The sequence below is a fragment of the Camelus dromedarius genome, chromosome 8 (assembly GCF_036321535.1).
Source record: "Camelus dromedarius isolate mCamDro1 chromosome 8, mCamDro1.pat, whole genome shotgun sequence".
NCBI classification, from domain to species: domain Eukaryota; kingdom Metazoa; phylum Chordata; class Mammalia; order Artiodactyla; family Camelidae; genus Camelus; species Camelus dromedarius.
Window position 1 is genome coordinate 3,367,355 of NC_087443.1, and position 25,975 is coordinate 3,393,329.

Here is a 25,975-nt window from a genome sequence, read left to right on the forward strand (position 1 = left end):
GAAAGAGGGAAGTCTCACTAAAACAGTGGCTTTAGGCACATGATTTTTATAATTAAAATATATTTAGACTATTAGCTGAGAAGTATGCTCCTAACTTTTACCATTAGAAGCACATCTGTTTCAGCCAGAGTAGCTGCAGCCAGGTGCACGCTGGGTTCAGGTCCTCTGCAGTTGCTCCTGCTCTTGTTCTGTAATGGCCGGTGCCATGGCTGCGTCCTCTTCTGCCTGCCTCAGCACCTGGCATAGTGCCTGCGCTGCCTGGTGCTCGTTAAGTGTTTGCTGAACGGATGGTCGTCACTGAACTGATGAGTTCCTCAGTCTCACCTGCTACCCTGCTCCTTGCAGGTTGCTTCAGGACCAGCCCCCTACTGCCACAGCCCCTGGTCACAGCAGCAAGAAGCTAGTCCCTCCCTTGTAATTGCTAAATCGGGGAACTATTTTATTGCTTGAAGATTTCCCTAAGTCTGAATCTTCAGGTATTGCGGATCAAGTTTGTTCCCCACTTTACTGATTTTATAAGCTTGAAGTGCTGTACAGTGGGGCTGTTTATAATGAAGGACACTTGTAGTCACAGCTAATGGCACCCACTCTTGTATCGTTCCTTGGGGAGCAATAATAGAGCCAGTATTGGTATTAAACCCTCACCCATATACGTGAGAATAGGTATTCTTGAGCCTGTGACCCTGGTTTAAAGACTAGGTCTCTGATGTGGCAAAAAGTTCATGAACCACCTTGCTGGTCTCATTTCTTGTATGAGCATTTATTTGCATCTGAGGTTGTCACAGTTGAGATGCCTTTTAGGACATATTTCTCTGTAAAGCATAAGATGTCTAGACTTTCTGGTTTTGAACAACTTAGTATTAAGAAATAACTTCTATTTGGTAAAAAGCCTTTGAACTATTCTGGTGAGTACTAGTGTTTGCTGTTCGCAGAAAATCGGCTTGTGTTACTAAAATGCTTAACTGAGGAAAATAATATTTTATTCTTCTGTGACTAAAATTAGGAAGAAATAGAACCATTTCCAGAGGAAAGGGAGAACTTTCTTCAGCAGCTGTACAAATTTATGGAAGACAGAGGTGAGTTTTTTCTTTTATTTATCATTAATGCTATCATTTATCATAATTTATACTTTAAAAATAAGAATTCTGTTTATTAAGTTTCTCACTGGTAGTGATGGCTGCCTTTTTGATTGCCAGCATCACCAACACCCTAGCATAGTGTCTGTCACCTACTAAGTGGGATGTGGAATTTGACAGTGTTTTGATGGATATGATGGCCATGGACCCATAAATGCCTGTTTTCTGTCCTATCCCCCACTCATCCACGGGAACCCAAAGAACTCTTACACTAGAAAATGGAGGCAGAGTGGGAATCACAGGACCATTTTATCTGCGTCTACGTAGATGTCTGTGGAGAAGCTGCCTCTTCAAAGTCACAGTTTGCTGTACCCAGGCTCTGTGTGTGTGTGTGTGTGTGTGAGAGAGAGAGAGAGAGTGAGGGAGACCGCTCTCTAAGAGGGGCCATAATTCTTCTCATGACCCAGCCGTGCAGAGCTATGAACAGGATCGAACCTTCCGTGACGAGCAGAAGCTTCTTGATTTTCTCTTGCTTCATAAATGGTAGTGGCTACTGCAGCATAGGCGTCTTTTTATTCTCCAATGAAAAATGTCTTTGAACCCTGTATTACTTCTCTGTATGAATGGAGGCTTGGCCTAGGAAAGTAGGCTTTTTCTTAGGGTGTTTTTTGTTGTTGTTTTTGTTTTTTTTTTGTATAAGATAAATGAAAAGTGATGAAAGTGGATAAAAGCTAATACCAGAAAAGAGTGACAAGTAAGATTATGCCAGTCATACATTGTTTTGGAAAGGGCCTAGGCTGTGTGTCTCTATGCTGCTATTTCTTCCACGACTTTCTAAGGGTTTGAGGGTTATGGTGCCCTTCTGGATTTCCATATGTTAAAGTGAAGCAAAGCCCTAGGTCCGTGTGTAGAGCAGTACGGTAGTGAAGGCAAAGGAGCCGTGACAGTGACTCATTGTGAGCAGCTGCCCGTCATCGCAGTGCTGTGTCCATTTCTACTGCTCTTGTTCCGCTGGATTTAAAAAAAATTTTGTTGGTATTTTATTTTGCTTTATTTAGTATTCTTTTGCTGATCAGGGAAATGAAAGAGGATTGAAATATATAAATAAGGTTTCAAAAATCTGGTATGAGAAACATTCTTTTAAATGAAATGGGTTTAAGAAGTAGACCTGTTTTTGATTAGCAAGGGATTTTTTTCTCATATGTATATACTTTACACTATATGTATTTGACGGTAATGTTTGAATCTTTTCAAAATTAAAAGAAAATGTAGCATGGTTATAATATATTTTGTGTTTTGTGTAACAGGCACACCTATTAACAAACGACCTGTACTTGGATATCGAAATTTGAATCTCTTTAAATTATTTAGACTTGTACACAAACTTGGAGGATTTGATAATGTAAGTATTACAATCAAAAGTGAAACATGTTTTTCGTACATGTTTTCTCATCTAAAAATTAGCTAAAATTGTCTATTACTAAGAACCTAAGAATAAAAGGGAAAGAAAATAGAGAGTACAGGTTAGAAACAGCTACCTTCCTCAGACCAAGTTTAAATTTAATTAAAGATTTTTTTTTAAAAGTGAGCTTTCTGATTTATTGTTAAGTTTCTCAAACTTTTGCTTAGCACAGCCATGCTAGTGGAGATTCTCTTTCTGTGTCTCTTTTCCACTGGACTATATAGTCATTGAGAGCAGGAATCTACCTTAATATTCTTCATATCCTTAATCTCTGCCACTGTGCTTTTTATATATAGAAAACATTACTTACATATGTATGTATATATATGTGTGTATGTGTAGATGTATATGTGTAAAAACAAGCTGGAAATCTTGGTTGAACTGAAGAAACTATTTTAAGGTTGCAAAGATGTGTGGTGCTCATCTAGTTAAGACTATTGTAGGGAAAAAAAGTATTCTGCTTTACTGAGATCCATAAAACTGCTTTGATTTATTAACTTGCAAGTTTTATGGGAAATCATGACCATAAAATAATTTTAGGTTTCTGTCTCCTCACTAAGATTTTGATTTAGGAATGTGGATATTTTCTTATTTTCTACAGCAAGATTATTTAAAAGTCAAATGGCCTAGTTTTTCAACATTTGTAATTCTGTGAGATTTGTTAGAATACCAAAATATTGTAAACCAAATTTTTTATTTAGAATTTACCAAGATTGCTATTTTTCATTCCTTGAGGCTAGAGCCAGTAAGTATAAAAACCACATACATATATATGTAATATTTATCAAAATTCTATTATATTCCCACTTCTTAATTTGTGAGTTTTCGTTTCACTTTGTCCATTAGATTGAAAGCGGAGCTGTTTGGAAACAAGTCTACCAAGATCTTGGAATCCCTGTCTTAAATTCAGCTGCAGGATACAATGTTAAATGTGCTTATAAAAAGTAAGTCCATGTACTTGGTATAGCTGTATTCAGTATTTTACCTACAAAGCAGGATGGAATTTACCAGATAACTGAGGCTTAATCATTTCTTCTAAGAAGAAATTAAGAAAGCTTTATTAGAGTAATCACTATATAATAGCGTTTTCTAGATTATATTCCATGAATACTAGATCTACGAGATATTAGGTAAAGAAAGTTTTTGTGGCCAAGTAAATTTGGGAAATGATAAAGTCTTAAATTCAGATAAACCCCTGTTTGAATCCTGGTTCTGCCAGTTATTTGCTCTTTGTGCCCTTGGACCGTTTTCTGTTCTCTTAAGCTTCAGTTTTCTCATTTGTAGAATGGGATGGTACTGTTTGCCTCCTAGGATTGCTCTGATGACTCAGTGAAATTTTACGTGCACTGAGACGTCCAGTGCCTGGCATGTAAGAAGTGCTCAACAAATCGATGCTATTACTGATACTTCTAATAGCTCCTGTTGTTACAGTTCTGAGCTTAAGATTATGACTATCTTTTCACTTTCAGCATAGTTTTAAAAAACTTTTTTTCTTTGAAAAATGTTTCTATTTGGGTAAAAAAGTTTGGGAAGTCCTGAACTAGAATAAATTAGACTATTAAGATGACTCAGTATCTGAGAACTTAAACAGAAGAAATGAATACATATTTTAAAAACCACAACTCTGCAGTATCATTTTGAAATGTTTTCCCAAATATAACCTCTTTTCATGTTTCCAGATACTTATATGGTTTTGAGGAGTACTGTAGGTCGGCCAATATTGAATTTCAGATGGCATTACCAGAGAAAGTTGTTAATAAACCATGTAAGGAGTGTGACAATGTAAAAGAAATAAAAGTTAAGGAGGAAAATGAACCAGAGATCAAAGAAATAAAGATTGAAGAGGAGGAGAACATAATACCAAAAGAAGAAAAGCCCACTGAAGAGGGCACTGAAAGAAAGGACAACACTCAGCCCTCTCTGGTAAATCAGACACTGTTCACAGTCCTGTGCCTGCTTTGTACATTTTCCACATCTTCTGTGACGTTTTCATGGATACTACATTATATAATTTTATACTTCACTGTTCGTGCTTTTTTTCATTAAGTGCTACTTTTGTGTTTAAAATAGCCGTTAACTATTTTTGTCTAGTGTTTTTAGAAATGGCAGAAGTTTCTTAAAATAATCTTTCTCAGTATTAGTATTGGTTGGTGTCTCTCTCTGATAGCTGTTAGATACGGGAAAAAAGTCGACAGCTTTTGTTTTTGTTGGTTTAGTTCCTCTGATCTTTTTCTAGGGAAGTAAAAAGAATTTATTAGAATCTATACCTATGCAGTCTGATCAGGAAAAAGAGATTAACATGAAAAAAACAGAAGAAAATGAAAATCTGGAAGATAAAGATGAGGAGACAACCAGGGTGGATGAATCCCTCAGCATAAAGGTAGAAGCTGAAGAAGAAAAAGCAAAATCTGGGTAAGGAATTTGTTTTTGGTTAAGATGCATTTTGGCTGAATGGATTCTCATCATTTGCTCTTTGTATGTGTGTGTATGTATGAATCTAAATTTGGTTGACAAAATATCAAATAATTGAGTAATTTTAATTTGCATTTATTATGTAAATAACATTTGCCTCCTTCAGAGACCCTACTAATGCAAATTTGTGGCAAAAGACCATACTCTTGATCCATTCTTCTTGCTCTCATCATGGAAATTTATGAAATTTTGAGCTAGAGAAAAGCATTTCTTACTGCATTAAGCTCTGCTGAATAACCAGATAATAAAAAATTGGGGAGGCGGCTTTCTCCTCCAGTGTTTTGTAGATGATATGTTGGCTGTAGATTTTGAGAGTTGTAGTCATTTCTTAAGCAGAAAATAAGAATGGAAAAGTGCTAATAATTAGTTTTTAAAAAGCCTAAATTGTTATGTGTGTTTTATGTAACAGTAATGTTTCCTTGTTTTGGTTAGTTTGGCATGATGAATTACTTAGCAGTGTGATTTATGTCCTGACATTGGATTTTATAGGTGATCTTGAGTATCTGATCTTTTATTTCTGAGGTTTAAAAAACTTAAACATCTCCATTGTTAGTGATTCATCTAAATAAGTAAACCACATTTTTTAAAATCATTTTAATATTTTTCTGAAATATGGCCACAGCATGCACAGAAGCAGGGAAGAGAAAAAATCATGCTTAGATGAATATAGTAAAAGGTTTTGTTTTTCATACTTTGTTTTTATATATATATAAATATATGTGTGTGCAAATGTGTATTTCAAATACTCCTTACTGCTGTTGGAAGTTATTTCAGCTATTAAGAAACTTAGTAAGTATTCATCTCTTGCCTAAAATCTTTTGCTCATTTTAGTGTTCTTCTGAAATTTGGCCACAGCATGCAAATAAACATGGGAAAGCAAAACAAAACTGGGTTTAGATGAACATAGTGCAGTGTTTGTTCATTATACTTGGTTATATTTCTCTGTGTGTAAATGTATATTTGAAGTACTCTTACTGCTACTGGAGACTACTTCAACTATGAAGAAATTTAGTAAGGATTTCAGCTTTTTGCCTAAAAATCTGATTTTTAGATCTGCAGATATTTCTGGAGCATCTGCTGTGTGGAAGGCACTGTGACAATGCTGTATTTTCTCTTTGTTACTGATAATTATCTTAATTTTTCAAGTTAGTACTTCAGCTTATTTTTTTATATAAACTATATTTTGTAGATTCATAAAAACTCTTCAACTATATGGCTGTTTAATTTACCATAGATAATTATAAATGTATCATATCACAAACTGAAATTTTCCTGCTGTGACGGCCCTAATATTGTAGCTGTTCTTCAGAAGCATTCTGTGTTAAGAATGTCCAAAATTGATTTCTGACTTTTATAAGTGCAACAGAAAATTTTATAATTATAAAGAATTAGTATGAAAGTATTTTTCTAGTATATAAACTTTATGTGATTAGCTACTGCCAAGAACTTTCAGTGTCCTTCCTCCAAGTCCAGGTGAGGGAGATTATATAATTAATTTATGTAAAATGCCTGATTCAAGTGCCTGGCTCACAGCAGATATTAATGAACTTTTTTTTTTTTAAGTTTTTTTCCATTGTAAGTATGGAGTATGAGATCAAACTTGGAAAATTTAATATTTCTTTGTGAGTTCACATGAAAAATCCTTGCTGATACTTTTGGTTTCCAAAAAGTAGTTCTCTAAAAGATAACTAGCAAAATGTGTGTGTGTGTGTGTGTGTTCTGTGTGCTTATGATATACATCAGCTTAATTTTTTTAACTTATATGCCGATTGCATTTCATACTATTAAATGCTGTCTTCCTTGGCAAGGTGTGTTCTATTTGGTTTAGAGCATTATCTTCTCATTTTGCTACTGAAGTTTAGAGGGAGGAGTAGAATATTTGCTTTGGCTGATAGCCAGTAATTGTGTTGTCTGCTTCTTTATATACTTCGGTGTATTATTTGAGTGACTCTCATTTTATTTTGGCTGTGTCTGAGGTTGATATTAAATGATTCAATATTTAATATTTAATTTTTTATTGTTTTTAAAAATACAGAGTATTAGATTTTTATTCCAGATTAAATAAAAGCTTGCCCTGGCTACTGCGGACAGTAGGATTGTCTTGGCTGTTATTGACATTTACCAGTTGTGCTTAGTGCACATTATATAAGATGTAGTTTAGAGTTAGTTTCCATTTTAAAAATTTTGGACTTTTTATTCTGTATCTCTTTTATCTCTTATATGATGATTCTCAGGAGCATGATAAATCTCTTTGTTGCATAATAAATCTCTTCATCTGTTGTAGCCACCAGAATACATTCCCTTTTCTCACTGCTCTGCAGAGGTATAGTCGTATGATTTAAACAAGTAGCATTCTTCCCAAGAAAGTCTTAACTGTATTAATTTTTATTTACATATGTGTACTATATAATATATGATTTACGTAAAGTTGTTAATAGTTTATCATTCATTAAACTCTGCATGATAATTTCTTAGCTATTTTAGCCTTATTAATTTTTCCTCATAGAAATGTTAATGTGTTTTCAGTAATAGAGATCATATTTTTAAACCTCAGATTACACCTGGTTTGGTTTAATTTTTTTAAGTACCTATTTAATTTGACTGTAAATGGGTCTTTAAAATAGGAGTAATTCTCAACAATCTTTGCGGACTGTGATGTATTTCAGAGAAAACTGGCACATTTGGTACTTGTGAACTAAGACTTAATTTCATAAGTCTGTTAAGTTTCCCTTCATCTCTTCTGCCTCATTATATTGAAGGAAAGAGCATAAAAAAATAAAAATAAAAAATTAAAAAAGCATCACAGTTCTGCTTGTATCACTATTTGTAGATTATTTTTGTTGCCTATTTAATTGCATAATTAGGAACAGTAAAGTATGTTATTGCTAAAAAGGGTGCAAATAAGAGTATAAGACTGAAGTTATCAGTAGAGAAAGACTATATAAACATTATATCCATTAACTTTTAAAGCTCAATTACTTAACCATCTTGTGGTTCTGTTTTATGACATGTATTCATTTGTCAGCTGTAAAGTGATGCATTCCTTCTGAGAAAACTGTTGTCATGAGTATAGGCATCCTACTGCAGAGCAGAGCAGAACTTAACAATATAGTCAAGAGTTTTCTATTGAAGTTAATATTTTTTCATAAATCTAGTGCTTGGAAAAATTTATTATTTAAGATTTTCTCTAATTTAATAGAGCTTATGGCTAATATAAAATGAATATGAATGCTCAATTTTAAAAAATACAGGATAACGAGGAGATCAGAATGGCTTCATTGCTGCTTCTGTAATGCAGCTGACTTTCAGTTTCATGTGATTTGGAACTGGCCTCTCTTATCCCTGTTCTTCAGAACTTCAGATTGAGAGACTTGGTAGAAGACAACTTTCAGTAAATATGTGGTAAAGAGGGCAGAACTTGTGACGGGGTTTAGAACAGACAGGAAAATGTGCAGTGATATTGACGGGAACTTAGTAGGATATTCCTGTGAGAGGTAGGGTGGTATTTCGGTTAGTGCAACATTTGAAAATTTGATTGGAGCATCTTTTAAAGTTGTTAAGATTAGCCATTGGCTAGTTAAAAGTTTTGTTTGTAACATCCTGAGGCTGGAAGTCTTTGAATGAGGAATAATTTTTAGTCAGGAATGGCTATGAAGTGTAATGATTTTTATTTTTGTCAACTGAGATGTAAAAGACTTTTACAATAAAACATGAGAAAAATATTACAGTTGCCCTTACTAGTTTCTTGCTATCAACACAACTTCTGTTCTTCTGGCTGTTGGAAGTTTTCTTTTAATACACTTATTTTTCAATTTTGATTTTCCCTGAAAGTATCTTTCTGTAACCATGGTCGTCTTATACAGGTTTAGTTTTTAATATTAAATTCAAACTCAGAGAATTTCATACACTTGGAACCTGCTGTTCCCGGAACAGTCTCAGCCACGATTTTAATCAGTTTATGTGGTTTGGAACTGAAAAGCTTATGAAGTGTCTTTTATTAACTGCAATTTTTTAAACCTTTCAAGAGATGAAACGAATAAAGAGGAAGATGAAGATGATGAAGAAGCAGAAGAGGAGGAGGAGGAGGAGGAAGAGGATGAAGATGATGAGGACAACAACGAGGAAGAGGAGTTTGAATGCTACCCGCCAGGCATGAAAGTCCAAGTGCGGTATGGACGAGGGAAAAATCAAAAAATGTATGAAGCTAGTATTAAAGATTCTGATGTCGAAGGTGGAGAGGTCCTTTACTTGGTGCATTACTGCGGATGGAATGTGAGGTAACTTGAGTTTTAGCTAGTGATTACTACCTAAAAACCCTTACACAGTAATTTTCTATTTTAAAATTTGATTAATTGCAGCTTTATTAGTATTCTGATTGAGGTTGTAGTGTACCATATAAAACACAGAGCTTTAGCATGTAAATGCCTCGCTTAGTGACTTCCTTCTTACTGCTTTCAGTCCTTTGGAGATGTCCTTAGTGTCTAGAAGACTGAAGTCTGCACAGTTGACTTTTATGTTATGCATGTAGGTTAACAGAGGCAACATTACTGGTGAAATGATAGGAAAATTTCCTAAGAAGGTGAGATTTGAGCTTCTTGCTGTCACAAGCCAGTTGCCAGGCTTCTTGCTCTCGCGTTTGCAGCTACCTCGCCACAGTAACCTCTTCTTTATAATCTTCTCAAGTCATCGTGTTTCTTTCCTTTAGTAGGCAGGGACTTTAAAGTTGCGATTTCTTAAGAAGCTTTAGCTATTTCCAGAAGGCCTTATCTCCTCATTAACAGCTCTTGCATTACAGCCTTGTTCAGGAGCTCCAGAAATTTATGTTTATGTTTGAAACAAATGATTGAAATGCAAGGCTGCTTGACTGAAACAGAGTGCAGGGCCTGACCGGTGCTTAACCTAGGGGACTGAAAGCAAGCCTGAGGCTTGTGTTCAAAGATTGTGTTCAAAGACTTAACCCTTTCTCTTACACAAATTTCCTCTGGTTTGTCCAGAGAAATTTTATATTTGAATTTTATCCAAAATGGGCAAACCAGTTTTGGGATCTGATTATTTAGAAGTCTTTTAAGAAAAACCTTATTTATTTTGGAATGTTTGATGTTATATTTGCAATATAGCCTGTGACCGAGGTGTAGAGATAACCCTTGCAGTTTTAAGTGGTGGTTTTGTGGTGTGCCAGTGTCTTCATGGAGGAACACAGTTCTGTTCTATAGTTCAGTTGTATTCTGTAGTTACATCGTCTCAAATCTCCTGTTTCTTAAAAAAATACACTCTTTGTTTCTCAAAAGTACCTTTTGTGTTGACCTTTTGCAGCAACAGGAAGCTCTAGAAGCATGTCTCTTCTGATTACTGTTTTTAATTTAAGAAAAGTGCAGTTCTGATCCATTCTGAAGCTTGGAAGGAAGTAGCAACTTAAGCCAGTAAGGAAATGTTCAGGAGTTTTGTTTGGGATTTTTTCTTTATTATTTCTAACCAAAAAGATGAATACAGTTTTGGATTTTAAGAATACCTATCATCAGTGTTGTCCTGATGAAACAAGCTTTTCCAGATACCACTTTCAACACTACGTGTAATTTATCCTCTTGGCCGTTGGTCCTCGCGCTGCCTCGGTGATACATGACGTTCCTCCCCTGAAGGCCTGGCTGTTAATGGTCGGGTTCAAAGGAAGATACCTGAGATCTCAGATACAGCTGCTAGTCTTTGCTATGCAGTCATTTTGATTCTACTAAATGATTATTAAATATAAATGTAGAGGGAGTTCCACTTTGGCCTAGGATGTGATTGTAAATGTTGAATATACTAGTGTGAAATTAGGAAGGAAAGATTGAAGCAGAAAAAAATTCTTAGTACTAAGCAGTGCCCACAAGGTAGATGAGAGCCAAATCATCTTTTACTTCTTTTTTCACTTTTTTTCTTCTAGTTGTTTTGCTAGTTTATATAATGAGACAGCTTTCCTGGTGGCCTTTATAAAATGCTTTAAATTCTGTGCTGAATGTATAGAATTTAGGTGTTCTCCAACTTTTCTGTAAACAGGGCTTAATTATTTTCTATTAATTATTTCATTAAACAGAAGAGGCTTAGTAGGTGTAAGAAATGAGACATTTATAAAATTATTCTGCAGTTAAGAGGCAACTTTCTGTTTTGTTCAGAAAAGATTGACAGAAGGAAAGAGAAACCCTATCCTTGGAGCACTTGGATGCTAGATGGTAGAAAGAATGTTCTACAATTTAGCTTTGAAATTGATAGGGGTGGGTAGGGTGAGGGAAGACCTTAAATCGAGGCATTCAGGTTTTTAATAATACAGAAAAGAGAATGAGACCTAGCTCAGCAAGACACGCTGTGTTACTGAGGATGCCACCGACTGCTGACAAGTCAAGCGTTTGCATGGTATGAACTTTCAAGAGAAGAAAACTTACCGCCTTGGTGAAGACGGGCAGGGAGGACCTCCGCAGACACCAGCATCATAGAGAAAAGGCTTGCACCTCAGTAGACTAAGCGGTTACTTTCCGTATAGTCAACATGACGGTATTCCTGTCTCTCTCTGGAGTAATAGCCAAGGAGTCTGTCTCATTGGTGAATAAGCAGTAATTCTGATTTTTGCTGCTCCTTCATGTCTGAAGCTACTCTAATGAGGCCCTCAGCAAATCCTCATCAGCTCTGCAACTATTTTCCCGTTATTTGGGGGACCTTCAGCTTGCTCTCTGAATCTGCACTTAAGAGATATGCAGTTAGAAATGAAGATTTATGCATGAAGGTTATGAAACTAGTTTTATCTTCATGGGTGATCGTTCATTACAATAGCGGTTCAGGAAATTTTGCTTGATCTGTTTGTGTGCATTTTGTTTGATCTGAAACATTTTCCAGCAAACAGATTTTTCTTCAAGATAATAAGAATTACCATTCTTAATTAGAAAAATACTGTTTTTCTTGTAATTTCTACACTTTTCCCTTTTTCTAAGGTGCTGTATAAACCATTACATTAATATAATTTTCATTTATACTTCTGTTCACAACTGAAAATGTTAAGCTTTGTTACACAAAATAGTGTTTGGGCCAGTTTGTTTTTTACTGCTACAATGAGAAAAAAGGCATTTTTACATGGTTACATGAAATTTATGAGAAATAGCTGGAACTCTGGATCCTAAACCACATAATGGCTTATAAATGGTGTAATATTGCTACAGAATTTTTCAGATTGGTGACCATATATAAAACTACTGTCCAACACTATAGCATTTACTAGGTCACCCCATGCTTTTTTATAGAATTTTAAAAAACTCATCAAAAATAGCATTTAATATAGAAAAATGGGGAAATACATAAAAGTAGAAAGATCACTATTAATATTGTAGTGTATTCTTGTAGTCTTTAAAAAATATATCTCCATACATTAAAAATTATAGTCATACTTCAGTGATCTTTAGTCATAGGCTCCATGTCACATTTATTTTAATTTCTCTTAGTGATGTTAATATTTGATAGAAGTTTTTAGTATCATTAGCTAATTGATCCTTTCACTCTCAGGCTTCTAGGTCATACCATAAGCATAAGATTGATGTTTGAAAAAGTTATGCTTTGAAATTCACCGGCCGTAAACTGAGTGTGCTGGGCTCATCCTTGTTCAGCGACAGCTCTCCTTGGTCAGTGGTCCAGCTGGCGCTGGAACTCTCTAGACTACTTGGCCTGGGATTTAAAATACGTCAGTATTTTATTATGTATCAATGCTGATTTATTTTCCTCTGTTCATTTTTACTTTGGCTTTCAATATTCAGGGAGTTGGGAATTTGATTAGAGAACTGTTTTTGTATTGAGGATTACCAACTGCATTAAAGAATACCCTTAAGCTAAAGAAAAAGGGAAAAGAGACTCAAAAATTTCACCTATAAAACTCTTAAATAAGTAAAAATAGTTCTATTCCATATTACAAGTTATAGAAAACTGAAAGTAAGATAAATTATACTTAAATACAGTATTTGAAATAAAAATGTGTTTCATTTAAAAAAATTCCTTGTATTTCTAAGCAGATTGGCTCCTCCTTAGAGGGAATGGGTGGGAGTGGGGACTAGTAAAAAAAAAACTGACAAATAGGTTTGATCCCACTTTTTGTGAACAGTCAGCTGCTTTTTATCAGACATACTCCTTTATTTGGCAAACATAAATTCATTATCTCTGTGCCAAATACTCTGCTTGGCACTAAAAGTACAAAGAAATAGTCCGTATTAAGGAATTGGTTGTCCAGGCGGGAGACAACCACACAGGGTTTACAGCTCACCCTTCCCCGCTCATGCCCTCAGCCCTCTCCTTATGTTGCTTACATTCTTCAGTAACTTGTTATAATCGTTTTTTGACCCCCATGCTCTGCTGTTGCTCTTGTGTTGCTCTGTACTCTTGATAAAACCACCAGAGCACCAATTAGATCTGACCCGCCTCCTGCCCTTTCCTGCACCTGGGCCACCCACCCTGCTGGAGGCCAGCAAACCTCCGCCCGACTGGTCTTACTTTAGACTCTTGGCTGTGAACCTAAAGTGGGCGCCACAGACCCTCCTGCCCTTCACTCTCCTGCTTTCTTAGACTATTTAATGCTGTTTTGGTTTTTTTTTTAAGGGAGTATTTTAAATTATTATTAGTGCAATTTTTATTTGCAGTCTAATTAATATGAAATATTATATTAGGTCCAGGTATATAATGTAATGATTTGATATTTGTGTGTGTTGCAAAATGATCACCACAATGAGTCTAGTTAACACATCACTGTAGGATTTTTTCTTTTTCCTCTTACTGTGTCTTACCTCCTCAAATCCCCAGCAGCTCTTCCACATCCTCACTTTCAGCTGGTGACCGCTTTGAAAAACTGAAACGAGAGAATTCTTACAGAATTCCACTGCTTGGCCTTCTTGCCTGCATCCGCTGCCACGTTCTCTGCCCTCTCATCGTTGGCCCTTGGTGGACGAGCATGCTGCTGCCCAGGACCCGCCTTCTCACCACCATACCTTCTTGCCTAAATCAGGGATATGCACCCAGGAATTCTCCCCACTTCTCTCTCTCTTCTAGCCTTTCCCATCCATGTGCAGACCTGCATTCGCTTCTCCCGTGTCAAAGACGGCTCGTTTGCGCATCCCCTGTTTTCCCTACTGTGCTGTTTCCTTGCTCCATCTGCAGCAGAAATGATTTGAGTGACCTACACTTGATATCCAGCTTCTCTCCGGTTGTTTTTGGGTAAACCCAAGCCAGTAAGGCTTTTGCCCCCACCACAACCTCCAGAACCACCAGTGACCCCAGCGGGCTGAATTCCGCCCTTATTTCTTGGCTTCTTTTCACTTGCCTCACCTTCGTCTTTCATCCAGTGATCACGCCTCCTGTGGTACTTGTCTCCTGGGTTCCAGCTGCTGGCGCTGCAACTGTATTTTCTTTTCTTTTCTTCCCTTCCCTACTCTTCTCTTCCCTACTCTTCCCTTCTCTTCCCTTCTCTTCTCTTCTCTCCTCTCCTCTCCTCTCCTCTCCTCTCCTCTCCTCTCCTCTCCTCTCCCCTCCCCTCCCTTCTTTTCTTTTCTTTTCTTTTCTTTTTTCTTTTCTTTTTTCTTTTCTTTTCTTTTCTTTTCTCAAAATTAAGAAGCCACCCCTCAGTTATTCTGTCTTATATTTATGTGTTTTCTGCCTTCTGACTATTCCCTTCTTTTATTCTTTCTGATATCCATTTTAACTTGTTTTACGTTCTGTTCCTATTTTCCCCCTAATTTGAGTTCCTTTTCTGATACTGAGTTTTTCTAAATTATTTTTTGGAGCCAAAGGAATTTGAGCTCCTGGAATATAACTTCCATTTAGGACTGTAGGTAGATTTTTTCAGTGTTTAAGCTTTCTACATCAGGATTCCATTACTTTCCATTACAAAAGTGCATTTTTTAAAACATTAAAAAAAATCCCAGTTTCATATTCTTTCCATTAATATCCCTTACCATATCTAGAATATTATGAATGTGCCTGGCGTGTGGTAACTATGAAATGAATATTGAACTAAATTGGACCTCCTCCTGGCAGCAGAGTGGAAGTAGAGCAGAAGTTGAAATCCGAGTGAAAGGGACAGTGTACAGAAGAGGGACCTGTGGGGTGAGGAGGCTGGTGGGGGCTGGGACGGCTGTGGCCTGGAGTGTCTTCTCTGTTACTTCTCTGTTGTTTCTTACATGCTGACTCTTCAACTTTTTGAGGAGCAAACTCTTTTCCACAGAGGCTGCACCATTTTACATTCTTACCAACAAGGTATTAGGGTTCCAATTTCTCCGTATTCTTGCCAACATTTGTTACTTTCTGTTTTGAAAAAATGTTTATCCCAGCTCACCTAGGTTATCGCATCGTGGTTTTGGTGTGCATTTCCCTAATAACTAGTGACGCCAAGCGTCTCGTCGTGTGCTTGTTTGTGTATCTTTTCACTCTTGATAGTGTCTTTTGCTGTATAAAAGTTTTTAATTTTGAAATAGTCCCGTTTATTTTTTTCTTTGTTGCTCGTGGGCTTGGTATTGTATCCTAGAAAATGTGCAGGCGTACGTTTCTTTATTCCTTTCCTACCATACTTTCACTGTCCACACCATTGGACTTAGGAATATTGATAAGAGTACGAAGTTGTTCTACTCACGTGCTTTGAAATAATTATTCTGGTCATGATAAAAAGGAAAGCTAGGTGTTCTAGGAAAGTTAAAGAAGTATAAATGAAGCCATTTGACCATGGTTTCCAAGTAAATGTCTGTAAGCCCGTTTTAGGAGGAGAAGGGGAACATTGTCCATCTCCTTTTCACCAAGCCTTCCTGTTCCTTTGCACGCCCTCCTCCTGTGTGCTGCTCTTTTCACGATACCTCACTGGCATCTCCAGACCTTCGCCTCCTTTAGCCCTTCTGTCACAGACTCCTGGCCTGTTCACTTATGTTTATGACATAAAGCATATTAAAATTAAAAACTACTGTGAAAATGAAAGGACTGTATCTTACTGCTCATGTGAAGAATTCTTTTGCAGCATGCAAATGCTTTGTGTCAAACAGTCCTACATATTTATATTTAAACCAAAGCTTGTAAGCAATGAATAAGGTGAACATGAAAATAATTTTTATTTTAAAAATGACTTTTTAATTAACTAGTTTTTTCAGTGCAAGTTAAACATTTTCTTCATGGAAAAGATGAATAACTCACGTATTTTTGCACTCAGATGGGTTTTCTTTTTTCCTCTCTTCCTGTAAACAGCTTAGGGTGTTCACTACACTAGGCCTGTCCGTTACGTATTTTTTTGTACATTGGCACGTACACTTAATGTAAAGTATAACTTGGATCTATTCCATGTTGTGGTTTTGTAGAGTGGCAGGTGCATCAGTTATGTTTGTCTGCATGCACAAAAAATACTAATCCCCTAAGCTTATCAAATATTAATAAACAAACTTTTGGGGCACTTTTAAAAGTATCTGCCTCACAAAATACAGCGAGTGCCACAGTTGTTAGGCATTTGCACTTGTCTCTAGGCCTGGAACAGGACCCTGTGTTGTTTTCTTAGCATTGTATACTGCCTCTGCCTAAAGACCTAGCCTTTGTCTCCTTTTAGACAGTTCAGTCCTCAAGGAAAACTGATCAGTGTGATTACACCACCATTCTCTTGGCCTCGTTGTGTCAAAACTTTAATATGGTTATGCTGTAATATTCATGTTCCTGTCATTCTCCTGTTATATTCCTTATTATGATAAACACTACTCCTGTGTCTTTGATATGTATTTGAGTGTTATATGAAGTGGAAATATGCAATGTTAATGGTATGCTTAGAATATTATTTTTCAATAATACAGTTCTTTTATTTTTGTTTTATCTTAAGTACATGACTAAAAGCTTCAAATTGTATTCATTAGGTCTGTTCGTAAGTTTTGCTTTAGAAATTCTCTCATTAAAATATGTAAACAGACTATTATAGAAAATTCATAAAGTGGGTAAATATTGACTGAACTGCTTCTAAGTTTCGGGGCTGATAGTAACTAGTGCTGCTTTTTACTGTGACGGGCTCTTGTTTCTATGACATTGTCATATTTTCCCCTCATATTTTCTTAATTAAGGGGGGAAGATTTCTTTCCTTGCTAAGAGAGCCTAAGTTTCCACTCTAGATGTGAGGTTTTTTAAAGCTTAGTTAGTTTTATGACATATATTAACCTTTTTGTGTATAGGTAGGTAAGATATAAGATACATATTGTTAAGCAATTATTAAATGAGTCTATCCATTATGGAAAACAAAATACAAGTGATTTTAATATTTTACTTATATTAATGGTTAGTTATTAGATTTTATCATTTTATAATCTGTATGCATATTTTAAATAGTGAGTTTTTACTGTTTGGTTTTGTTTATGAAGTCATTTGTACAGTATGTTTATTCTGCATGTAATATTGTTTTTTAAGCCTCTGAGATTATATCTTCTGGGTATGTATTAATACATGGCTGATAATTTTTCTTTGAAAGTGGTTTAGTTGGGTTTATGCATAACCAAAATCTGAACTGATGTGGGCACAGTAACCATTTTGGTGTCTTAATGTGGTCGACTAATGTTCTTTTCCATTTTTATTGTTGCTAGCGGACTTCTTAGGTGATTTGCCAACGCATCCAAACAAAACTGACAAAGCTTTCTTGTTAGCTCTGTTTTTCTCTGGTGAGAGCAAGTGTGCTGCGGTCTCTGAATGTTCCTTTTCGCTTTGTGTACATGTTTTAATTCAGCACTTGAAATTCCAGATATTGACGTAGCTGCTTTTTTGGAAAGGTTTGGAAGGTTTGTATTGGTACTTCTGTAATTACTGACGAGAGCTGTCTTCTGCTTAATGGTCCTCACCAGTGTGGGAGCTGTGAGGCTTGGTCCCCAGCGCCCAGCGCAGAGCCTGCCGCAGGACAGGGACCTAAGGCCTGTTTGTCAAATGAATCAGCCCTTGAGCAGGCTCTTCATATAGTTTTTTAAATTTGGGGGTCATCTGGTCCACTGTCTTCATTTTATGAGGTCAGGGAGCAGACCGTTAGAGTTAAATGAGGTGCCCATGCATCTGTTCTTTCCTGCTGCTCCATTACTTGGATGTTAGATGATCTCAATGGAATATTCTCAAGTAAGTCATGTATATGCTTTTAAAATGTTTTCCTTAGTACTTTACTTAAATATCAGATACTTGTCTAGACTCCATGCATAAATTACAATGAATTTATTGATAACTGAATTGGAAAAGTGTACTCACTAATAGACTTAATCTTAATTTTCTACCTCAGTATTTGTTAATATTTGTTTCAATATTTGTTTTTCTTTTTTTTTTATATTTGTTTTTAAATGGAAGAATTTAGTAATCCTCTTTTCCTTGTGCTCTGGCAAACTATATTTCCTTATGTCACAAAGAGACCAAGTCCTCTCTTCTGATCATAATTTCTAAATTTAAAGTCCAATTAAAGGCATTATAGTTTGTATCAGTCATCCCCACTACCTCATTTTCCTCAGACATTCTCATAAAACTCTGTTGCTTGGATTTAAAGTTGCAAGTCATTATGTTCATAGGCCAATCACTTTGTTCAAATTTTTCTGCTCAAATTCTTCTCCTGGTTTTCAAGTTACATTATCACAAGACATGATAGCTAACAGCAACAGGCCTGTTACCCTTTAGAGAAATCTAGTTAACAATAAAGTTGTTTCTTTGAATGCTTGTTGTCCTGAATAGCTGTTGGGTAGTGTTCTTCCGACACAGTAGAGAGACTCCATCAAAACATGCATTCTGTTGTCTTGATTCCCTGTGTGATGCTTAAAGCAGACTCCGGGCTATTGCCGAGCCCCTGTGCAGGGATGGTCTTACAGCTAAGGGTGAACAGCAGGTCCCTGAATTGGGGGATGTTTGAGAAAAAGATGGAAGCATTTTAAAAACAAAAAACTTATATTTGACTTAGTCATTAAAATTCTTATATTCGTTAAGAATGTATTTTAAAGTATGAATGGATATTTTACTTGGTATGGTACCCAAGGGGAAATTGAGAAATACTTCATGGTCTTCTGCTTCTTAGCTGCAATTTTCTCCTCTTTGCCACTTCCCAGTAATTTCCATTTTTATGGTATTCAAAATATGTGAATTTGAGCTAATTTTCCCATTTTTTATCTTCTTTGACTACTTTCTTATGCCCAAAGTAAATGTGTTGTAGTCTCTTTCTAATGTTAAATATGTTATACAAAAAGTCTAAGTTTATATAAAATGTACAGAATCAATGGCGGCCTTTTTTGTAGTTCTGAACTAAGTTCCCTTCATTCAGGTCTTTATTCTCTGTATTAGACAGGGAATCAGAGTTCTTGGCCCCCTAATACTACCTCCTTTATTTAAATCAACAAGCACTAGTAAAATAAAAATTAAGTTAGCCTAGCTCTTTCTTGCATAATTTAGTGTCAGTAGGAAACGTTGAATTTTGGGGGGATATCAGTTTGTTTTTTGCCCACATGAATTTTTGTTTTTCTTCTTCCTATTCTTTGAAACTATTCTGTAAAGAAAACAGAACTCTTGAATAATACTCTAATGAGTAATTACATAAAGGAAAAGAGCATTTCCTAATTTCAAAATATAATGATCAGTTATATATAGCTGTCAGTTTATTTTCTGATCTTTTTTTTCCTTATAAGATTAATCAGCCACGTAAATTGCCATTTAGAACCTCATTACATTTTGAAATATTTGTTAATGTTTACATTAGTCTTCTCAATCTCTATTTGATAAGGACATTTATAATTTGAAAAGGCTTCCTGAACCAAAATTCTCACACATTGTGTTCACCGTTCCCTCTCATCGTGGATTGGTTCCTCCTGTGCTTTCTTAGTGCGGCCTTTTCAGCTGCTGGTCTGGCCTCTTCTCTGTGCTTACCCTGGGTAGGACCTGGCATGCCCTCTGCCGTCATTCTAGTATTCTACTCTCTTAACAGGCAGTCCGCTTCCCATTCTGAAATAAATTCATCGATAGATTTCTAAGTCATGTTCTAGTTCTAAACAGTATTACAACAACATTAACAATATTTTGTTACTACATTTTATGCAAAGAGAGCATAAATCTGGCTGAGAAAAAATATAAAACTAGTATCAGAACAAGGGAATACCTGAACAAACAACCAGCACTGAGAAAGTAGAATAGAAAGAGGCAAATAATAAAGGAGTCATAATAGAATATTAATTGATACTTAAGAACCATAAGTTACCATGTAATTAATTACTTTAGTAGGAAACGTATCTAAAGAATTTCCCGAGGAGTCTTCTAAAATCATACAGAATATTCAGTAATTTTAAAACAAAATTGTTATCCAGACAGTAAGACCACAGTGTTTAATTACTACTATTCAAATATTTCAGAAGTGTATTTAGTTTGTTTCTTCTAATTCTGGAATGTCTCTTTTTTCCTGCCTGGCCCAGCACTCTTTCTACCCACAGACTCACTACTTACGTCCTTCAGATAGTTGGCCCTCTCATAGCATCCTGAGTGTGTAACTGGATGGAGGAGCGCGTGCTTAGCACGTAGCACCTGCGCTCTGGTGGAGCTCAGGCAGTGAGCGTCAGCCTTGCCATACGGAGTAGACATACTTTTATTTATGTACCTTGCTTCCAAAGAGAATTCAAGTAACATACATTATTTCTGCATCAGAAAGAAATCTTCCTCTATTACAATGAACATTTTAATTATAAAGACAGTAACTATTTTTTGCTTGTTTGATGCTCCTTGTAAAATATACAAGTGTAAAATATTTTGGTGATAATTCTTACATTGAAAGCTACTGTTTTACCCTAATTTGAAATCTGTTAATGTCAGAAGTCCAAGTTGAATTGAGTAGCAATCTTACTGGTAAGTAGAAATGTCTAGTACTACAAAACTAAGCATACAACAGATAGTCTTAGGTAAAGGTAAAAAACTGTCACGTTGCTCGTTTAGCTTTTGTTGATGTTACGTGTGACCTTAATATGAACTATTTTTAATTTATCTCATAAGAAAATAGAAAGCTTGTTTTGTTTTCTTTTAAACGAAGTACATCACGTTGATTTACATAACTATGTTCAAATGAGAGCAGCTTCTAGAAGTTCACATTCAACTTTGTGTGGAGGGTGGAGATGTTTTCTGTTCTTTCTTCGCCTTCACTCCAATTTTGGAAGGAAGTAAATTGCTTTCTTCTCAAGCATAGTACAATTTTCTGTATTAATGAGAAAATTAAAAGTACTGTAAACATACAGGTAGCTACTGTGTGTCAGCATAAATATCAAAGGATGTGTTTAGTAGAAGAATAAAGTTGTCTTCAAACATTTCACAGTACTCATCACATAGTCGATCCTCAAAAAGCCATATGTGATGTGCAGTCTTTTTTTTTTTTATTTTACCTTTTTAGTGTGTCTTATTTTATACAGAATGAACTAAGTCTGACCAGGGCCACATAACTGGTTAGCAGGGCTTATGGAAAGACTTTTCTAAAACTCATTCCATTCTTTCCTCGTTCTAATTATCACCGTAGCCCTCAGCAGTTTCCCGCAGCTGCAGACACAGCCTGTTGCATGGGGGTGAGCCTGCAGCTTTGCCGCAGCCCGCGGGAGTTTATATATATACACCCTCCAGGCCTACCTAGAGCAGGGATGTAGCTGTTAGTCAGGTGGGACCCAGTCATTCACCTCCTGGCTGGAGCTCTCTGCTACTTCAGTTAGTACGTCTAGTAACAAGGACATTTTAATTTAGAACCTCATTTTCAGTTTCTCACGTTCTTGAGTTAAAAATGTCAGTAAGTTTTCCATTTTCCAGAATAAATGTATAAAACTTTTGAACGTAAAAAGAAATTAGTTTTTAATGTTTCTTCTTTCTAGTTGAGTTTTTACAGAAATAAACTGTCAGTGTTTTTGCTTGAACCGAACAGATTTATTGCAGTCAGTAGTACCTTGCACCCTGTAAAGGCAGGCGGACTGTCAGCCCTCGGCTGCCTGTACACTCAGGAAACATCGCAGGAGACTGAGAACTTGGCAGAGCCATGCTTTCCCTGAGCTTCCTGATATGTTTAGAAAAAAGTCAACTACTTGCTGCTTAAGAACAAAACAAAGTGAACAAAGAAGTATAGAAAATATTGTGATTTCTCTTGATAGTTACTTAGAGATTTGGTTTCTCTCTGGTGGAGCAGAGGAAGGAGTGCTGGTCTGGGAGGGCAGAGATGTGCCGAGTCGCAGCTCAGCCAGTGGCTGACTGTGTCCTTGGACAGGTCACTCCTTCGCTCTCTTTAGGCCTTGGTGGCTTTATTCCTTGAATGAGGAAGTTGAGCAAAATGACCTCCAACATCCTGTCCAGTTCTGAATGTTATGGTTCTATTTATGAGTTTCTCGTGAATGCGGCATAGTTACTTCTGTATATTTATATTCATTTCCTTCAATTTTAGGTATGATGAATGGATTAAAGCAGATAAAATAGTAAGACCTGCTGATAAAAATGTGCCAAAGATAAAACATCGGAAGAAAATAAAGGTAAGCACCTGCTTTGCTGTACATCATGGCTCTTAATTAAAGAAATTTTCCTCCCAAGTGATGTATTAAGTGTGTGTGCATTAGCATTACTAGAGTTGGAAATACTCTCTTGAAATAGCAAATGTATCAAATGCTAGGTGTGGGTCCAGCTTATACTGTCAGCTTATGGAAACGCATTTTGGAAACGGCACTAAATGATCTTTGAGGCCTCCTCGTTCCTGCGTTGTCTGAGCCTCTCAGCCAGGTGGCCCTTCCCCGTGTCAGCCGTTCCCTGCACTGCTGGTCTCCAGCCAGCAGCCCTGGGGTTCCTGCCATAGCCTTGAACCGTCCAGAGGAGGAAGAGGTGTCTGAGGTCAGGGAAGGGCCTGTCTGCAGCTCTTCTTTTTTTCTCTTTCTCTCTCTGACTCGCAGCTTATGTGGCTGTGGCTTAGAACACGTTCACAGGACCTGCTAGGTGTCCCCCACAGAGGAGCTGTAGGGGTCTGTTAATGAGCTGGTGTGGAAAGGAGTGTTTCTTCTGTGTATGACAGAGTTACTCTTATTCATTCTAAGACTAAATCTTTTTAATGTTTTATTATAAAGTAGATCATTAACTAGATTTTAGAATATTTTTTATCTTTTTAATAGTTTGAATGATATGTATAGTTGAGGTCTTTAATAGTTCTCCAGAAAATGAATTTTAACATTAAAAATGAAGAGCTATTTACTTTCCTGAAGAGTGATACCCTAATGACCCTAAATACTGCAAATTTGCCCCTAAAGTGATTATCCTTTTGCACTGTGGAACTGGGTCCGTGTTTTTGAAGTTTTGGCGTAGCAGCCCGGCAGCTACAGCCCAGGGCTGTTCAGACTCCTTTTCATCCCCAGTCTTGGTCTTTATGGGCAGTATGGCGCGCATGCTGTATTTAGCATGGCTTTGAGCTACTAGAAGAGTTTTGTGTGCGTGGCACTAAAAAGCCAGTTTCCTTACTCAGAGCAGGTTTTCGGGGTGGTGTTTCTCAGGTAGGGGGTTGGGCAGGGTTGGGAGCAGCAATACTAGAATATTACTTGGAGAGTTTTTTCTAAATAATTATTTGGCTCTCAGTTTAGTTCTTGGCCCATCCCAAGCATTTAAAATTCCTGGTAATGAGGGAAGAAGGATGTGAATTTTGAAAAAGCTTCCTACAAAATATGTAATATTGGATGCCCCTCCCTCGATCTCATCTGACTCTGAGAAGCACTGTTTCTAAGGCTGTCCTGTGACAGTCGTTAAAAGCCACATTTGAACCTCGTGTGGGATAGACTATTTCTGCCTTCAGAGTGGATGGTGTATCATGAGCTCTGGTATAAGGCGGTGACGTGATGAAAAGACTGGCAAGAATAGAAAAATTAGATCACCGCTAACCCTTGTTAGGTTTTGGTAGTCTCCCTGCACGTACGCCTTCTCAGTGCATTCAGGGAATTCAGCCCCGATGCTCTGAGTCAGTGGGCCTCACACTCAAGCACTTGTCACGGTCACCTGGAGGACTTGCTCAAACTTGGATCGCTTGGCACCGTCCCCAGTACTTCCATTCACTAGATCTGAGTCTGGCTCCAGTTTTCATTTCTGACAAATGACCAGAGATGCTAACGTCGCTGGGCCCGGGTCCACACTTGGAGAGCTACTACCCTAAAGGGTCTGTTGTCTGTAATGGATTAACTTCTCTGCTGTACATCCAGCAGGAGAGTAGCTATGCACCGTCTCGGGGAGAACCGTGACAGTAGTCACTCAGATTCTGCAGTCTGTGCAGCAGCTTCAGAGCTGCTCATGGCTACGTCATGCTCTGTCTACAGCATCATGTAGAAGCTTGTCTAAATTATTTTTTCTATAAATTATTTTAAAAACAAATTTAAAAAATAGTTTCCAGGAATCATTAGTTATCCTCTGCTGATCTGTTCCTCAGTAGAGAATTTGAGAACATTTCTCATTTTTTCCTGAAACATCATTAATTTATCAGTGATCCAGGAAGGCTGCCCCCTGACTTGACTTCACAGTGAATCATTTGTTTAGAGTTACTCCCAGCTGTCAACTGAATGCAGACATATGAAACTTTGTTATTCCCAACCACATTTTATACTGAGAATCTTACAGGTTTTAGAACTACCAGGTTGAAATTGCGTTTCTTTGTTTTAAAATGACTATTTAATTTAAGCCTATTGTGATACACTTTTAAAGAATTTGTAACACCTGTTATGACTATTGGCCGTATGGAAGGTTGCTAGTCTTAGTTGCCTACTTTATTGCTAATTTATTTCCACTATTAATATATAAATATTAGAGAAAAATGTGTTTCTCTTCCTGTGGTATTTGTTAAATAACCGTGAAAAAAATATCTGGCTGTTGTAAGGGACTTTTTATATTTTTTCTTTCTGTGTCATTTAATAGTATAGTCTGTAACTTTGAGTTATAAAAATGAGTTTTATCATTGTTACTAATACATACCTCATGATAAATTATGGCTAACACGGGATACTTTTTTTTTCTTAACCTAGAATAAATTAGACAAAGAAAAAGACAAAGATGAAAAGTACTCTCCTAAAAACTGTAAACTTCGGCGCTTGTCAAAACCACCGTTTCAGACAAACCCATCTCCTGAAATGGTGTCCAAATTGGATCTAACTGATGCCAAAAACTCTGATACAGCTCACATTAAATCCATAGAAATCACTTCTATCCTTAATGGACTTCAAGGTAAACATAACAAGCATTTGTTTTTAGTTTTTATAAATCAGATTTTATAAAGGTAATTCAGTGATTATCAAATTGCCTTTTTTAATTGAACTAGAATTTTGTTGACTCTGTTATAATCTGTTATTAAAATCTATTATAAAATCGGATGTTGATTAAGGCTTGGAAGTGTTTCTGTTACTAGTAGATCTAAGGGCACCATTAGATTTTAGTTAAAATTTAAGTACACCAGAAATTGACACAATTGTAAACTGACTGTACTTCAACTTAAAAAAATAATAATATTCACTCTCTAGTACTATTGCTGTTTTTTTTTCAGGTACCACTTTCTCTGTTGCCGTGTAAAGCATAGTTTGTATTATGTAATATCAGACTATAAAATCATAGTGAGTTCTTCTGTAAAGAATACCAAACTGTGCCTATCTTGATTACATTTGTTATGATCTCTTTCATGATATCTTAATCTTTCAAGCCGAATGAAATTTAACAAATAGGGGGAGGGTATAGCTCAGTGGTAGAGTGTGTGCTTAGCATGCATGAGGTCCTGTGCTCAATCCCAAGTATCTTTGTTAAAATAAATAAATAAATCTAATTTCTAGGATATTTCCAGGTAGAAAATGATTGTTGTTAAGAATGCATATGTACACAACATTGTAAATCAACTATACTTCAATAAAAAAGAATGCATATGTGTGTGCATATGCATATATATAAAGAAAGATGGATCCCAGCTGGGAGAGTAGAACAGAGATAACTAGGGCTT

The 25,975-nt window shown here is 36.4% G+C and overlaps 1 protein-coding gene across 5 annotated transcripts in view; it reads left to right on the plus strand.

Annotated features, from left to right (window-relative positions):
- Positions 1 to 25,975, plus strand: part of ARID4B (AT-rich interaction domain 4B) — a 127,697-nt gene that overhangs the window by 85,565 nt on the left and 16,157 nt on the right. For 3 of the 5 annotated variants that reach the window (XR_010381808.1, XM_010979781.3, XM_031460826.2), the window contains exons 12-19: positions 1,004 to 1,076; positions 2,384 to 2,478; positions 3,385 to 3,482; positions 4,218 to 4,461; positions 4,775 to 4,950; positions 9,036 to 9,287; positions 22,421 to 22,505; positions 25,017 to 25,215. Coding sequence is in view for 4 of the 5 variants with exons in the window: in XM_010979781.3 (XP_010978083.3) it covers positions 1,004 to 1,076; positions 2,384 to 2,478; positions 3,385 to 3,482; positions 4,218 to 4,461; positions 4,775 to 4,950; positions 9,036 to 9,287; positions 22,421 to 22,505; positions 25,017 to 25,215 (1,222 nt within the window). In the remaining variant the exon portion in view is untranslated. The remainder of the gene's footprint in view (positions 1 to 1,003; positions 1,077 to 2,383; positions 2,479 to 3,384; positions 3,483 to 4,217; positions 4,462 to 4,774; positions 4,951 to 9,035; positions 9,288 to 22,420; positions 22,506 to 25,016; positions 25,216 to 25,975) is intronic. The other 2 variants (XM_031460827.2, XM_031460828.2) reach the window with 2 other exon arrangements.